This window comes from Dipodomys spectabilis, unplaced genomic scaffold (genome assembly GCF_019054845.1).
Source record: "Dipodomys spectabilis isolate Male_0828 unplaced genomic scaffold, ASM1905484v1 ptg000219l, whole genome shotgun sequence".
In the NCBI taxonomy this organism is placed as follows: domain Eukaryota; kingdom Metazoa; phylum Chordata; class Mammalia; order Rodentia; family Heteromyidae; genus Dipodomys; species Dipodomys spectabilis.
The window spans coordinates 4,503,923-4,519,772 of record NW_024870896.1 but is presented as its reverse complement, the minus strand read 5'-3'; the positions used below and the strand labels follow the sequence as shown (position 1 = coordinate 4,519,772).

At 49.9% G+C, this 15,850-nt stretch overlaps 1 protein-coding gene across 1 annotated transcript in view; it reads right to left on the bottom strand.

The window, feature by feature from the left end:
- Positions 1-15,850, bottom strand: part of Atp10a (ATPase phospholipid transporting 10A (putative)) — an 89,605-nt gene that overhangs the window by 22,050 nt on the left and 51,705 nt on the right. Inside the window, exons 6-12 of the mRNA XM_042697493.1 lie at positions 14,828-14,958; positions 12,231-12,483; positions 9,407-9,624; positions 7,084-7,278; positions 4,550-5,150; positions 3,123-3,226; positions 2,914-3,040 (exon numbers count right to left, since the gene is read on the bottom strand). Of these exons, the coding sequence (XP_042553427.1) occupies positions 2,914-3,040; positions 3,123-3,226; positions 4,550-5,150; positions 7,084-7,278; positions 9,407-9,624; positions 12,231-12,483; positions 14,828-14,958 (1,629 nt within the window). The remainder of the gene's footprint in view (positions 1-2,913; positions 3,041-3,122; positions 3,227-4,549; positions 5,151-7,083; positions 7,279-9,406; positions 9,625-12,230; positions 12,484-14,827; positions 14,959-15,850) is intronic.

Genomic DNA, 15,850 nt, shown 5'->3' with positions numbered 1-15,850 from the left:
CACTCCAGACGAACTAGCAAGAAAATGGCCACAGGTAAAGGTGCTGGGGGGGGGGGGGGGGGAAAGGAGGGAGACAAATAGAACACTCTCCTCTGAATTTAGAGTCTTTGGCCAGAATGTGCAGGAAAAGAAAATTTCCAGGATAAGGTGTGGATGCGGAACTTTTCCACTGATGGTATTTATTTGTGGGTCTCTCGAGGCTATGAAACACTAGCATCTAAATGAAAAGATCTTTAGAAATAGGTACTTGGTTCAGAGAGATGAAAAAAATAAAGCTAGCTGGGCGCCGGTGGCTCACACCTGTCATCCTAGCTACTCAGGAGGCTGAGATCGGAGGATCGCGGTTCAAAGCCAGTCCAGGCAGGAAATTCTGTGACTCTTATCTCCAGCAAAACACCCAGAAAACTGGAAGTGGTGCTGTGGCTCAAGTGGTAGAGTGCTCTCCTTGAGCTGAAGAGCTGAGGGATAGTGCCCAGGCCCAGAGTTAAAGCCCCATGACAGACCAAAAAAAAAAAAAATGAAGCCGAAGAGTTGAAACAATATAGTACCCCTAAATGGCCTATTCGTGGCTCCAGCCATGGTCCTAAATAGTGGTGAGTGAGGATTGCTTTTATTTTCTAGCCTAGGCCTTGCCATTTAAAACCTAAATACAGCTGGGCACCAATGGCTCACACCTGTAATCCCAGATACTCAGGAGTCTGAGATTTGAGGATCATGGTTCAAAAGCCAGCATGGTTGGGAAAAATCTATGAGACTCTTATTTCTAATTAACCACCAAAAAGCAAGAAGTGGAAGTATAGCTCAAGTGGTAGAGTGTCGGCACTGAGTAAAAAAGTTCAGGGACAAAACCCAGGCCCTGAATTCAAGCTCCAACACCAACACCACCCCCTACAAACGAACACCATACATATAAACTGCATGGTGACTCCTGTCTATAATCCCAGGAGGCTGGAACAGGGAGGTCTCAATTAGGAGGCCTGGGCCTAAACCATGCTCAAAGATTTCAGGACATCCCTTTTGCCCTCCCAGGGCCCTGCGCACATTGGCATTGTTTTTCTTGGCACATAAGAAAACCGAGATGAAAAGAAAAAAAAAAAAAAGACTCAATTGCTTGCTCAAGAGTGTAATGACGAGTTCTCGGCTGAGCCAGGACAGAAAAACCGAGCCCAGAACCCAGATCAAGACAAGAATTCATCCTGAAATCTCACAGTCACATCCTTCCCAAATCTCAGGGAGGAGATGGCACTGCTAACAGTGGGATCACTGTCCACTGGAAGAGGGTTCTAAGCCCGCTGCTACTTGAACCACACCCTCGGCTGCTTTTGCTTTGGGTTTGTGTATCTGATAAGGTTCTCAAGTTTTTGTCTATGCCAGCCTCATCCTTCCCATCTCCACCTTCCAAGTATGACAGGCCTTCCTGGGATGACAGGCATGCAACATCACCCCTGACCTTGTTGCTTGCTTTTTGGAAAATAAGGTCTGTCCATATTACTCAGGCTGGCCTTATACTCCTGGGATCCTGAGGATCTCTCCTCATGCTTAGACTCCAGAGTCGCTGTGACTACATGCATGTGGCTCCACACCCAGCCGGGGAGAGGCCCATGCTCATAAGAGTACCCCAGTTCCATCAATCCAAGTAAGCAGAATGTCTTTTTAAGAGGAAGAGGTGCATTGTAATTCACACTCAAGGATGCAGTGTGGAATAGGTCACCAGACCTCCGGATCTTGGGGCTTTCTGAATAGTTCATGGTGGACATTACAGGAAGTTCCCATGTGTATTCATTATGTCTACCACACATTATACTATTAAATATTAATTGCTATTCACTTAGATATGTGCCTATTAGATATGCACATATAGAAATGGTAGATCACCCAACTCTTCTGCCCAAGGAACTAAACACAAGGTAGTCTTTTCTGTTAAATGAAAAACAACAACAACAACAACAAAACAAAAAAAAACCTAACAGAATTCTGGAGCTTTGTGTATGACTAGTGGGGGTAGGGGGTTCTGAGGAGGGTCCCCAAGTTGCAGGGAGTGTCTGATATTGTCACCAATTCCTCCGTGAGGACAGAGCTGGCAGCCCATGCATATAAAGACTGACAAATCCCTTTGCTACGTCGATAAATATTATATTAAATATCTCAAAGCTGAAATTCAATATTAAAATTAAGTGCAAAAGTATGAATGCCCCAATTTATTACCAGTAGTGATCAGTATTTATGAAATATAAATAGGAACACCCCCAGAAGGAAATTGCACATTTCAATAAAAATGAGCTCGTCTTCTTTTGATCCCAAGTGAATCTGAAATATTTATAAAATGCAAAAATCAGCGGTTTCTGGAGCATAAATGTTCTCCTGGGTTTGTCTGAGGGATGAAATACATCAGCGATCAGTTATCCAAAGGCTTGACGTTGGGCCCTAGTGGTTCACACCTGTAATCCTAGCTAATAACTCAGGAGGCTGAGATCTGAGAGGATCCTGGTTTGAAGCCAGCCCAGAGTCATCTCCAATTAACTAGCAAAAAGCCCGAAGTACAAATGTAGTAGAGGAAGAGCCCTGAGCGGAAAAAGCCAACCCAAAGCACAAGAACCTGAGTTCAAGTCCCAGTATGGTACAAAACAAAAGAACTTGTCATTTCTATTTTTTTTGTGTGCAAAAGCTGGGTAGAGGGCAGGCAGGTGGCCGTGTGGACGGGACACCTGCTTGCCATATGAGCCCCCTGGAACTCTCTCTGGGTCCTGGGAGACAAGCTACCATGGGGCCAGACCCAATCTAGTCCCTAACCAGGCTCAGCCAACTCAAGAGCGTGCCCAGAGCTCGGGCAGGGCCACCTGCTCCAGATCACCAATCTCTCTGTAAGCTCAATTCCCTTCCAACCGCACCCGGCAGCTGGAAGGGGTAAATTACCCAGCAGATGCAGATTGGTCTCCAGGCGGATGGCAGACTGGAAGAGGAGCTCCTCGCGGTTGTCCACGGCGGATTCGGCTTCCAGGTGGCTTTGCAGCCAACAGGCATACTCTTCTTTGCTCAGAACCTGTGGTTGAAGGCCAGGCAGAGGTGAGCGGGGCGGCGGGGCGGCCACCAGAGGGAGCCCTCGAGGGGCGGCCCCCACTCACCCTCTTGGCGATGCACAGGGTGCGCAGGCCTTCCCCCGCGTACTGGTTGAGGTAATTCTGTGTTTTGCTTCGGATCTTCTTTTGATGTCTCCCCCTGGCATCGTCTAGGTGGGCAGGCAAATGGGAGACGGTGAAGGAGTAGGAAAGGGCAAACCAGGATGTCCTGCTGCAGATCTACCCTCTTTCTCCCCGGGGCCCTTTTCTTCCTTTTATGAAATAGTAGGGCACCCCGCGTCCCCAGAGTTCCAAGTCCAAAGTTGGCTGTTAGTTTGAAACAGGGGGTTTGGTGGCTCAGGCCTGCAAGTCCTGGGTACTCGGGAGGCTGAGATCTGAGGATCCTGGTCTGAAACCAACCTGGGCAGCAAAGTCTGCGACTTTGGTTTTTGTTTTGCTTGAACTCCGGGCTCTGTCCCAAAGCCCCTTGGGTCCTTTAATGGCTCAAGGCTAGCACACTACCACATAAGCACGACAGCACCACTTCTGGCATTTTCTGGGAGGACTTGGAGGTAAGAATCTCTCGGCCCTTCCAGCCCCAGGCTGGCTTCCAAGCGCGATCCTCAGATCTCAGCCTCCGCCGCCGCCCTTGGCCTGGGCTGGCCTGGGCGGCTGGGCTGCTCCCGGGCACGGGACGGGAAGGAAGCTGCCAGCACTTGGGGTCTCAGGGTTCTCAGCCTGGGCTGTTGAGCTGGGACACTCGGGCTTCCCAGCCGACCCCCGGCCTCGCTGCTGCAGAAGGCGGCCGAACGGGGAGTCCAGGCCGGGGAGTCCAGGCCCGAACCCCGCCCGCGCGCCCCGAACAACCCCACGCCCCAAGACTTCCCCACGCCGATGGGGTACCTAGGGGTTTAGGGGCGAGCAGGGAGTGTCTGAGGAGCAGAAATACAACCGGGGAGAGGGAAGGGTACCTGAGGACTCGGTGGGGGGCATGGAAGAGAAAGGTGCCGTTCGTGGGGCACCTGGGGAGCCGGGCCGCGGCGGGAGGGCGGGAGCGTGGGGTGCAGGGGCGGGGCGGGTGCTGGGGGATCAGGGATGCGGTGGGCAGGTGGGGAGAAGGAGCGTGGAGGGCAGGGCAGGTGCGTGGGGAGCAGGGGCGCGCGGGGAGCAGGGCCGGGCCGGTGGGGAGCAGGGGCGCGCGGGGAGCAGGGCCGGGCCGGTGGGGAGCAGGGGCGCGCGGGGAGCAGACACGTGGGGAGCAGGGCCGGGCCGGCGGGGAGCAGGGCCGGGCCGGCGGGGAGCAGGGCCGGGCCGGCGGGGAGCCGGGGCGCGGGGATGCGGTGGGCCGGTGGGGAACAGGGATGCGGTGGGCCGGCGGGGAGCAGGGCCGGGCCGGCGGGGAGCCGGGGCGCGGGGATGCGGTGGGCCGGCGGGGGAGCAGGGCCGGGCCGGCGGGGAGCCGGGGCGCGGCGCGGCGCGGCGCGGGCGCGCACCTGGGGAGCAGGGCCGCAGCAGGTCCATGAGCATGGAGTCGGCGCCCTTGGTGTAGACGTTGATCTCGTCGGTGAGCGGGTGGCGGATCACCACCGACATGCGCTTGCGGATGGAGTCGAAGCCCAGCGTGTGCAGCAGCTCGAAGGTGAGGCGGCCCAGGTGCGGCAGCTCCACCGACACCTGGTCGTGCAGCCGGTCGGCCAGCCGGCAGCTGTAGGCGCGGGCCGCGTACACCAGCGCCGCCTCGTCGGGGCTCTCGGCCTCGTAGCGCAGCTCGGGGTCGGCGGCGGCGGCGGCGCGGTCCGGGGCCTGCGCGCGCTCGGGGCTCCAGCCGCCGGCGCCCTCGGGCCCCTCGGCGCCGTCCGTGCCGCTGGCCTGGCTGCTGTAGCCGTTGCTGGCCAGGGCCGGCGCCGGCTGGCCCAGCCGGTCGAAGATGCTGTCGTGGGACAGGTTGGACAGGAAGCTGGACCCCGACTTCTGGCTGAACTTGGTGGCCAGGCTCCCGCTGCTGCAGCCCGAGGCCAGGCGGCTGGGCGTGAACCTCCGCAGGAAGCCCTCGATGGTCTTCACGGGGGACTTGAGCTCTAACCTCACCCGCACCTGCGGGAGAAGCGGGAGTCAGGAGCGAGCGGGGACCCTGGGGCCGCAGCGGGGGGCGGGGGGGGGCTCACAGTGAGCAGAGAGGGACTCAGTTCGCCACGGCCAGTCACAAAACTGGGCCTTTCCTTCCCCTGATCAAAACGCGCTGCAGAGTGTCATTTTGTTAAAAAATTTAAATTAAAAAAAAAATCACATTTCTAAACCCCAAAGAACCTTTCTTAGTAAATTATTATTATTGTTGTTAATTTTGTGCTATATAAAATATCTTTAAAAATGTTCAATATATTAACTATTAAAGTAAATATATAAAATATGTATATGACACACTATATGTATATAGAACTATAACATAATATGTAATTATGCATGTTCTATACTGTACATATATTATATAATTATATGATTATACACTAGTATTTAATATATATTATATAATTATACATGATTATAATATAATTATATAATATAACATGTAATGTTATTTAAAATCATATTAACTATATGGTTAAATGTTTATGTGTTATATATAATAGATAGTATGTATAATATACATAATTGCTACACTGGTTGTGTCTGCCAGCCAACCTAGACAGCTCAGAGACTTACACAACGCATGTGCCAGTGAGCTTTAATGTGGGTAGAATTACTGCATTCAGGCCAGAAAGGGGCATCTGTGTTCTGCCACAAGAAACAGCTCCTCCTTGGAACAGGCAGCAGGAGAGCCTCTCAGTGCCCAACCCTGTCTCCTTGGGATCCACTAGGCTCACTGGGTTCAGCTGGGTTCAGCTGTGCCCAGAAAAAGAGGAGGTAGGGGCATGATCGAGTCCCTGTATGCCCTCATCTTCCCCCCTGCCAGGCTGCCTGGCTTGCTGGCACATCCACAGGTTCAGCCCTCGTGATGCGTGGCCCACCTGCAGGCCTTCTAAGGAGCCTGTGGGTAACACATAAAACCTTCCCTTCTGCTGGGGCGGCGATGGCTCACGCCTGTCATCCTGGCTACTCAGGAAGCTGAGATTTGAGGATCAGGATTCAAAGCCAGCTTGGGCAATAAAGTCTGTGAGACTTTTATCTCCAGTTTCCCAGCAAAAAGTCACGAGTGGAGGGGTGGCTCACGTAGTAGAACATCAGTGTTGGGCAACAAAGCTACAGCACAGTGAGTGTGTCCTGGCACTGAATGTGAGCCCAGTACCAGCATAAAAACAAACAGGCAGGGAAGGTGGCTCAGGGGTAGAGTGCTTGTCTCACATGCATGAGGCCATGGGTTCGATTCCTCAGCACCACATAAGCAGAAAAAGCCGGAAGTGGCACTATGGCTCAAGCGGTAGAGAGTTAGCCTTGAGCTGAAGAGCTGAGGGACAGTGCCCAGACCCAGAGTTCAAGCCCCAGGACTGACCAAAAAAAACAAAAATCAGCAAACAAAAATACCTTTCTTCTCTTCAGAAAGGGCCTTCATATGAGCCCAGACCCAAACCAACTTGATTCCTGTTTCTCCCCCTAGGTAACCTGACCGATTCTTATCCACTTCACCACAGGGGCCTCGCTGAATTCTTATTACTACCCATCTGACATCCACTCTGAGCTTCTCCATAAATCTTCACCCATCACCCCAGGGCCCAGTGAGGTACCAGAAGCACAGACATATCTAAAGACATGAAGTCAGAACACCCAGAGTCTGGATTGGAATCCAGCTTGCCCCCGCCGCCCCCTCTTCCCGTGTGGCTCTGGGGTGCTGAGTACTGAGTGGATCATTGTCTGCAGCTTCCTTCTGCCCCTGTCCGAGTCCAGGAAACACTGAGGCAAGCTGAGACCTCCCAAACTCACCTGTCCACCCTTCACATTTGAGAGGTGCTGTTGAGGCTGAGTGGCACACCCTGCAGGCAGCGCGCATGCCTGAGTCACTTCGGGAAGACTGAGGACAGAGCACTTCACTTGCCTTTTGTCGTGGCTGATCCGGGGAGGTGACCACCACTGTGTTGCAGATGGTGAGCGCAATGAAGAAGTCGAACACGTCGGACAGCTCGGGCGAGAGGTGGGCCAGGGGGCGTTCCTGGTGCCTGGCGATGGACAGGCGTCGGTCACACTCGCTCACCTTCTCCAGCAGCTTCGGGTCGGGCGTGATGTCTTTTTCCTAGGGGAAACAAATAGAGGCCCCCCAGTTGGGTCTGATTGAATAACCCAGCAAGTGTTTTCATGCTCAACGACTTCAGGGGCCTTGATGTGGTTTCTTACAGTTGGCAACAAAGGCATGTCAGGCATACATGTCATCTCTGAAGGCATCTGTGTATAATTTTAGCTGTAGAAGTGAAGGTCAAACATATGGGAAGAAAGGCACGTTTTTATTACAAGTAACTAGTAAAACATTTCTTATAATATGGATATAATAAGCCAGGGGCTGGTGGCTCACAGCTGTAATCCTAGTACTCAAGAGGCTGAGATTTGAGGATTGTGGTTGGAAGCCAGGCCCAGTCAAAAAAGTTTGTGAGGGAGTGGCACTGTGGCTCAAAAGGACAGTGCCCAGGCCCAGAGTTCAGGCCCCACGACTGAAAAAAAACAAACAAACAAAAAAAAAAAAACCCACATTAAAAAAAAGTCCTATCAAAATGGATGAAGGTACCCATGATTTATCTATGATGGTCATCATCATCATCATCTTCTTCTTTTTTGGCTCTTTAGGTATCCCTTGCCATACTGTGTGTGACGATTTGTGAATCATGAAGTTGCTAGGTCAGGAAGTCTGATCTTTCACACATCTGTCACACACACACACACACACACACACACACACACACACACACACACACACACACACACTACAGAAGAACGCCCCACAGGACGTTCCCTCAGGAGAACGTCCCACAATGCAGTAACCTGCCTGCCACCTCCCCCCTTCCCCCCCCCCCCCAGCATTCCCAGGGGCCCTGTGGCCATAACTCTAGATTATCATAGTTCAGTGGCAGATTCTGTACACATCTAGACAAGCGAGGCCACCCAGAAAATTTCCACTTGTTTCCGGAGATTTTCCTCTCTGGTGGCAGTACATGAACAGCAGGTAAGTCGGAGGAAGTTGTTTTAATGGGATTTAGGATTACCTAATTAATACTGTGTGTGTGTGTGTGTGTGTGTGTGTGTGTGTGTGTGTGTGTGTGTGTGTGTGTGTGTGTGTGTAAAGAGAGGGACCCACTCTCCTTTTTTGCAGTTGACATTTTTGTTTTCTTTTGCCTGCCTCTCTGCCTGCCTGCCTTCTCTCTCTCTCTCTGTCTCTGTCTCCTCTGTCTCTGTCTGTCTGTCTGTCTCTCTTTTTGTGACGGTACTGAATTCACTGCTGGGCGCTATTCCTTCAGCTTTTTCACTCAAGGCTGGCCACTCTATTAACTGAGCAACAGCTCTACTTCTGGCTTTTAAAAAATTATGATGATCTTTAAGTAGTTGTACCAGGGGGTTATAATACAGCTTGTCAGCTTATGAGTCCCACGCACTTTGATGAATGTCATGCCTTTGCTCCTCCTCCCCATCTCTTCCAGCTCCCCCCTCCTCCCATCCACTCCATCTTCCACGCTGCATTTTCACATGTGTACCCAAAATATTATGACTATATTCTCACTTCTGGCTTTGTACTGGTGGAGATCAGAGTCTCCTGAAGTTTCCCACCTAGGCTGGCTTGCAGCCACGATCCTCGGATCTCAGCCTTCTAAGAGGAGCTAGGATTACAGGCGTGACACCAGCACCTGGCTATTCTGATGTTTTATTCATGTATTTCACTTGGCAGGCCAGGCTTTCTCTCTGTGTGGCTTACACAGCAGCTACCCAGCCCATAGGCACCATGACACAGAGGGCTTTGAGTCTTTGGAAAAGAGACAATGGGAGTAGAAAAGCTGTCAGCCAGAAAACTGATCAGAGCCACAGTACCCAGCAGGGGCTTATCTGATCAAATAGGACACACTTTTTTGTTGTTGTTGGTCACTGGGCTTGAACTCAGGGCTCAGGCCCTCTCCCTGAGCTTTTTATTCAAGGCTAGCACTCTACCACTTTGAGGCACAGCGCCTCTTCCAGTTTTCTGGTGGTTCATTAGAAATAAGGGTCTCATGGATGGTCTTTCCCTGGGCTGGCTTCCAGCCATGATGCTCAGAATGGCAGCCTCCTGAGTAGCTAGGATGACAGGCATGAGCCACCAGCTCCCAGCTGGCAGTGACAAGACAGGAGGAAGGCAGACAGGTAGCCTTCCCACAAGGCCATCCACCCTCCCTGGCCGCGCTCACCATGGGGCTGCTGAACGCCGTGTGCCTGGACAGCATGCTGGCCCTCTTTGCCTCTGCACGGCTGTTGGTGCGCCGGTGGGACTTGGTGCTCTGGGTTCGGTGCATGATCCGCACGCTCTGGTGGCTCCCAATGCTGCCACGCTGGGACAGCGTGCTGGACCTGGGCACAGTCTCCTCCTCCTCAGAGTCAGCCTCCTGGTACCTGGCCAGACGCTGGGCTGTGGGGAGAGGGACATGGGGCAGGGCATCATGAGGGCAGGTTGAGCTGACTTAGGGTGCTCTGTGTTCCATGAGCCTTTACCAACTCCCACACCCCAGAGCACACACAATCTTTGTTCCCCAATGACAAGGCCACCACATTTAGTGAGTTTCTACCAGTAAAGGGCTAAAAAATATCCTTGCCAGGTGTTGGTCGTTCATGCCTATAACCCTGGCTAATCAGAAGGCTGAGATCTGAAGATCACAGTTCAAAGCCAGCCCAGGCAGCAAAGTCTGTGAGACCTCTTAACAATAAATTACCAAAAGAAGCTGGAAGTGGAGCTATGGCTCAACTGGTAGAGCACTAGCTATTCTTGAGATAGTGCCCATGCCCATGACTCAAAAAGAAAAGAAAAGAAAGAAAACCCAAAGTGGAGCTGTGACTCAAGTGGTGGACTGTTAGCCTTTAGCAAAAAAATCTAAGTGACAGCACCCAGGCCCTGAATTCAAGACCCAGTACTGGCACAAATATCACTCTATCTACATGTAAATACACACCAACACACACAAAACACTGATATTCCTTCTGTGATCACATGGTGTGATTGTAAGCATCCAGAGTTTGGGTCCAGTCAGTCAAACTCAATCCAAGAAGCAATGGTCCAGTTGAGCCCATCGGAGGCACTGCTGACCAGTCTCTGGGGCCTTCTGGGAATGGTGGTACTCCTGCTCTGTTGTTACTAACTTACTATTTGAACAACTTTTCCTGGATTTGCCCAGTTAGCAGGGCCTGTTGCATCACGAATCAACATGATGTGATTGGACTGTTTGTCAGGATTACTAATTCAAAACAAACCTGTAATCCCAACATTGTGTGCAGAGTGCCGGGTAGAAACACCAGGTACCCTAATACCAGGAAGCCTGCTGAAAATGTCCATGGCCTTGTTCAGCCTTGTGACCTAAATCCCAATTTGATGACAGCTGGATGGCATGGAAGAGCAAATTCTAGACCAGTGAGATTGTGTCTGTCCTTGAGCCTTGTGTATTTGGGAGTTCGGCTTCCTCCCGCAGAAGGGGAGATCTGTCTGTCCTCACCAATCCTGCCAGCAGTCGCCATGAGAGCCTAGAGGTCCATGTGGTCATGGCTCAGATCCTTCACTAAAATGGATCAGTATTTGATATCTATATATAATGTGGCAGGATTAAGTCAAGCTAATGAATCTGCCACCTCACTTGCCTATCTTTCATTGTGTGTGTGTATGTGGAAGGTCAGTTCTGGAACTTGAACTCAGGGCCTCATATGCTTGCTTAGCTTTTTTAGTTTTTTTTGCTCTAGGCTGACACCCTACCCCTTGAGCCACACCTCTACTTCTGGCATTTTGCTGATTCAATGGAGATTGCCTGGGATGGCTTTGAACTGGGATCCTCAGAAGTCAGCCTCTTGAGAAGCTATGATGATAGGCATGAGTCACCGGTAACCGGCTTTGCCTTTATCTGAAATAGACACTTAACTATTCTGGAATATAGATTCATGACTCGAGTCCATCCGTTGTTTAGGTCTCAAACCTCTTCTTCTTGACTCTCTTGAAATGTTGAAATTCTAAAAGGCTGTTGCGGAATATTTTGTCTGGGGAACAAGCTATTCTGTATGAAGTTTAGGCATCTGGGAAGAGGGAAGGAATGCAGGCCCGGGGATGAGGCAGGAGGAAAGGAATGACACCAGAAGGAGACTGAGAATGGCTGCATGGGACACAGGCAGTTTACTTGGGCTGGCAGAAAAAACAGTAAAACAAGACGTGCCATGTTAGGCTACTTTAACTGTACAGTGAAGGAAGACAGTTAAGTGTTAGGGAGCTTGGGCTATATAACTCAGGAGTTTGTTTCTGGGCATGGCTTTTGATGTCCTCTGTTGCTGATTTAGGAAAGAAAGGGGGTCCTCTTGGGACATACAATCGCCCTCAGAAACACTCCTGAGTGGGGGAACGTTCCCCATAGCGCCCTCTCCTGGCAGGGTTGGAGACCGCTTGTTCCAGTCATCCTTGGGCTTACGAAACTAGTAACTCTCTGGCTTCCTTCAACAAGGAAGGAGGCAGCCGAGGATAAGAAGAGAGCTGGGAGGAGGAGGGCCTGCCCAGATAATCACAAGTAAGGCGCTGCATTTCTCTCCAGCTCCCATGGACATTGTGTTCCAAGGGAAAGAAGGCGGCCCTTCTGAGAATTTCAGCTGATAACAGGAAGATGGATAAGTGACAAAGGGAACATCTCTCTGTCCCTTTGGTGTGGCACAGTAAAGCGACTGCTTTGCCCCAGAAAATGAGTTCCTCGGGGGTGTGAAACCCCTGGCTGGCTGCTGCATCTGCCTGGCAGAAAATGAATACGGAAATAGATGGCCATCATTTCCAAAGACTCTGCAGTGAGCTGGGCCATGTCAGCCTGTTCTATAAATAGCACAGGCTTCAGGCTCCCAAGGTGAAGATCAGCATTCTCTGAGTCTTGTGGTGGTGGTGGTGGTGGTGGTGGTGATGGTGTGTGTGCAGTGGGGGGGGGGGGGATATAGTTTTAGACATAGCAGCCTTCCTGTCCAGCCCATCCTGGAAGCCCCCAACACCCACCCTGCCAGACTCACCATTGGCATCATGAGAATATTCAACACCAGACACAATGCATCTTCGGAAAACCATCTTATTTTCAGTTAAGGTGCCAGTTTTATCGGAGAAAATGTACTGTATCTGCCCTAAGTCCTCGGTGATGTTCAGAGCTCGACACTGCAACTGTGAGTCAGTCTCTTCGTCATACAAGTCTATGTCCTGGTTAATGAAGTACACTTGGCACACTTTGACAATTTCAATGGAAACATACAAAGAAATGGGGATCAAAACCTAGAAGAAGATAGAAGGCACACAGGGTGAATGATGGCAAGCACCAGAAATCACAGAATTAGTCCAATCTACTTCACTGACAAATGACTACAAACCACAAGGAACAGGAACTATACTGTACCTTGAAGCTCTTACATGGGTTGGTTTAGAATCACTATTGGAAAAGGATTAGAGTATTGGCAAAAAGAGTTTAAACTAGGAAGAGCCTAAGTGCACCTGCAGAGTAGAAATCCACTATGGTGTCTGGGAATGTCTGGAGAGAAGCAAGCGTTTTCGTATTACTAAGGTTTGCTTGAGAGAGGCTAGGAAGAGAAAGAGAGAAAAGAGAAAAAAAAGGAGAAAAACATAGCATCGTCAGACTCCTTGTAAAAGCAAAGTCATCTCAAACCACAGCAATATTCAACCCCCAGGCTTTCCCTGGGCCCTGGGTGACAGAAGCTGTCTGTCACTTGCAGACGCAACCCCACAGTTCAGAGAGCAGCCACAAAAGGAGGCCAGTTTATCCTACAGGATCTATTTCCACCATGATGCATGATTAAAAAGCAAAGGGAGGGCTGAAATGTAGCTCACTGGCAAAGCAACTTGCCTAGCCAGTGTAACGTCCTCGGTTCAATTCCCAAAAAAGGAAAGACCCCCCCCCCAAAAAAAAAATACAGTTAAAAAACCAAAGCAAAGGGAGGAAGACTTTGAGAAAAACATCAGCTTCCTTAAAATCACTGTTCATTTTGTAGCATTCCAATATTGAACTAATACTAGCCGGGCACTGGTGGCTCATGCTTGTAATCCTAACTCCTCAGGAGGCTGAGATCTGACAATTGCAGTTTGAAGCCAGACCAGGCAGGAATGACTATGAGACTCTTATCTCCAATAAGCCACCAGAAAACCCAAAGTGGTGCTATGGCTCAAAGTAGTAGAGCACTAGCCTTGAGCAAAAAGCTCAGGGATGTGCCCAGGCTCTGAGTTCAAGTCCCATGGCTAACGAAAACAAAACAAAACAAAACAAAAAAACAAAACAAAAACTAATTTGAAATTCAAAATAAAGCTATTTCTGGTTGGATAAAACACCTATGGTAAGAAAGAATGAGGTTTTCCTTCTAGATGAGGCTAAGCGCGCACCTTCTGGCCATTGTGTTCCCAAAAGGTTAGTGACCTTTCCTGCCTCTTCTCACTTGAACACCGTTCCTACACTAACAAATCTTCTGGACATACGTCCTCAGGGATTGGGTACTGTTTTGGGGGTGGAGAAGATATATGAATGAATACTAGTGGTAAAACAATGATAAAAATTTAAAAAAACAAAACAAAACAATGCTCAGCCTGGTGTTGGTGGCTCACATATGTAATCCTAACTACTCAGAAGGCTGAGATCTGAGAATCACAGTTCAAAGCAAGGCTGGGCTGGAAATTCCTAAGATTCTTTCTTACCTCCAATTCTCCAGTTAAACTCCCCTTGCCCCCACCAAAGCTGGAAGTGGAGATGTGGCTCAAATGGGAGAGCCTTAGCTTTGACAGAAAAAAGCAAAGGAGGGGGCTGGGAAGGTGGCTCAGTGGTAGAGTGCTTGCCTTGCATGCCTGAGGCCCTGGGTTCCATTCCTCAGTACCACATAAGCAAAAAGAAAAAAGCCGGAAGTGGCGCTGTGGCTCAAGTGGTAGAGCGCTAGCCTTGAGCTGAAGAGCTGAGGGACAGCGCACAGGCCCAGAGTTCAGGCTCCACAACCGACCAAAAAAAAACAACCCAAAACTTGAGTAATATACTATCTTTTTATAGACCCAGTTCCATTGGTCCACTGGTGTGTATGTATGTGTGTAAGTGTGAGTGTGTGCTGATAGTGGGTCTTGAACTCAGGGCATGGGCACTGTCTCTGAGCTTTTTCCACTCAAAGCTAGCATTCTACCACTTGAGCCCCACCTCCACTTTTTCAGTTTCATTCCTCGATTCTCAGATTTCAGCCTTCTGAGGAGCTAGAATTACAGGCAGGAGCCACTGGCACCCAGCATGAAGTTCACCTGAAGTTAGCAGAGCAAGCCAGGGGTCACTGACAGCACACCTGTACAGCATGCATGAAGATCTACCTTCCGTCATCATTGTCATGCACCCCCCAATTTTTTAAAAACATGTGAAAATCAATGAAGCAGTGACCACAACCACATCCAACTATTCAAAGAGAATTTTGACTTGAACATCCCCTAAGGCAAAAACCCTATAGATAAATGAAAGAAATTAAAGAAGCATCACACTAAAAAGACACCATTGGCACCTTCGGGGCTACAGCAGTGACTGGAAATCCTCGGTGAGCACAATGACTCTGAAGTTCTCTGTGGAGAATTAAAGCAGTGATCATACCTGCAGAACTATGATCATTGTCAAAAAGGAATACACGGCCGCTGTGACTGGGGAGGGAGAGCTGCCATCAGACTCAGGGACCTCGAATAATGCTTTCTTCTCTTGATACCTCCGAACCCACAATCCATGTCCTGAAGCCACATGCAAAGACAAAGGTTATTGAGCCGAGTGAAAGCTGGGGTCACAGCTGGTAATAAAATTAAGGTTAAAAACTACGATTTGTTACGAGACACAGCTCTTTGGTTTCTTAGCTTTCCTTTCCTGCAATACAGTAAAAGCACAGCCAATTCTTGACACTCACAATCAGACTGATGGAGGAATTTGGACTTGACATTTTCCTCACATCGGGAGGTGCTGAATGGCTCCACTGGTCAGAAGGCAAAAGTGCCTGTGTGCTAGTAAAGTATTTGCCAGGGCACGTCTCACCAAAACTCCCCCACAAAAACAAGCTCAGTGCTGGTGGCTTACACCTGAAATCCTAGCTACTCAGGAGGCTGAGATCTGAGGGTCAAGGTTCAGAAAGTCAGCCTGAGCAGGAAAGTCAGTAATACCTTTTATCTCCCAATGAATAACAAAAAAGCTGGAAGTGAAGGTGTGTTCAAAATGGTTAAGCAATCATCATGTGTAAAAATGCTCAAGTTCAAGACCCAGGACTGGTACCAAAAACAAAACCAAAAAAGGCTCGTGAGCTGCTTAGTGTAAAAGCAACAGGTTTTTCAATGGGCAACATTGATCATTATTTTGAAATGTAATCATTTTATGTGTGTGTGTGTGTGTGTGTGTGTGTGTGTGTGTGTGTATGTGTGTCTGTCTGTCTGTCTGTCTAGACTGGGGCTTGAACATAGGGCTGTGGTTTCTTCTTGCCTAGCTTTTTCTGCTCAAGGCTGGTGCTTGACCATTTGAGCTATGCCCTCACTTCTGGCTTTTTGCTGGTTAAGTGCCCAAGGCAGGCTTTGAAATCCCAATCTCAGGTCTCAGCCTCCCGATAGGAACCACAAGGGTCCAGCAATCCTCACACAGAAT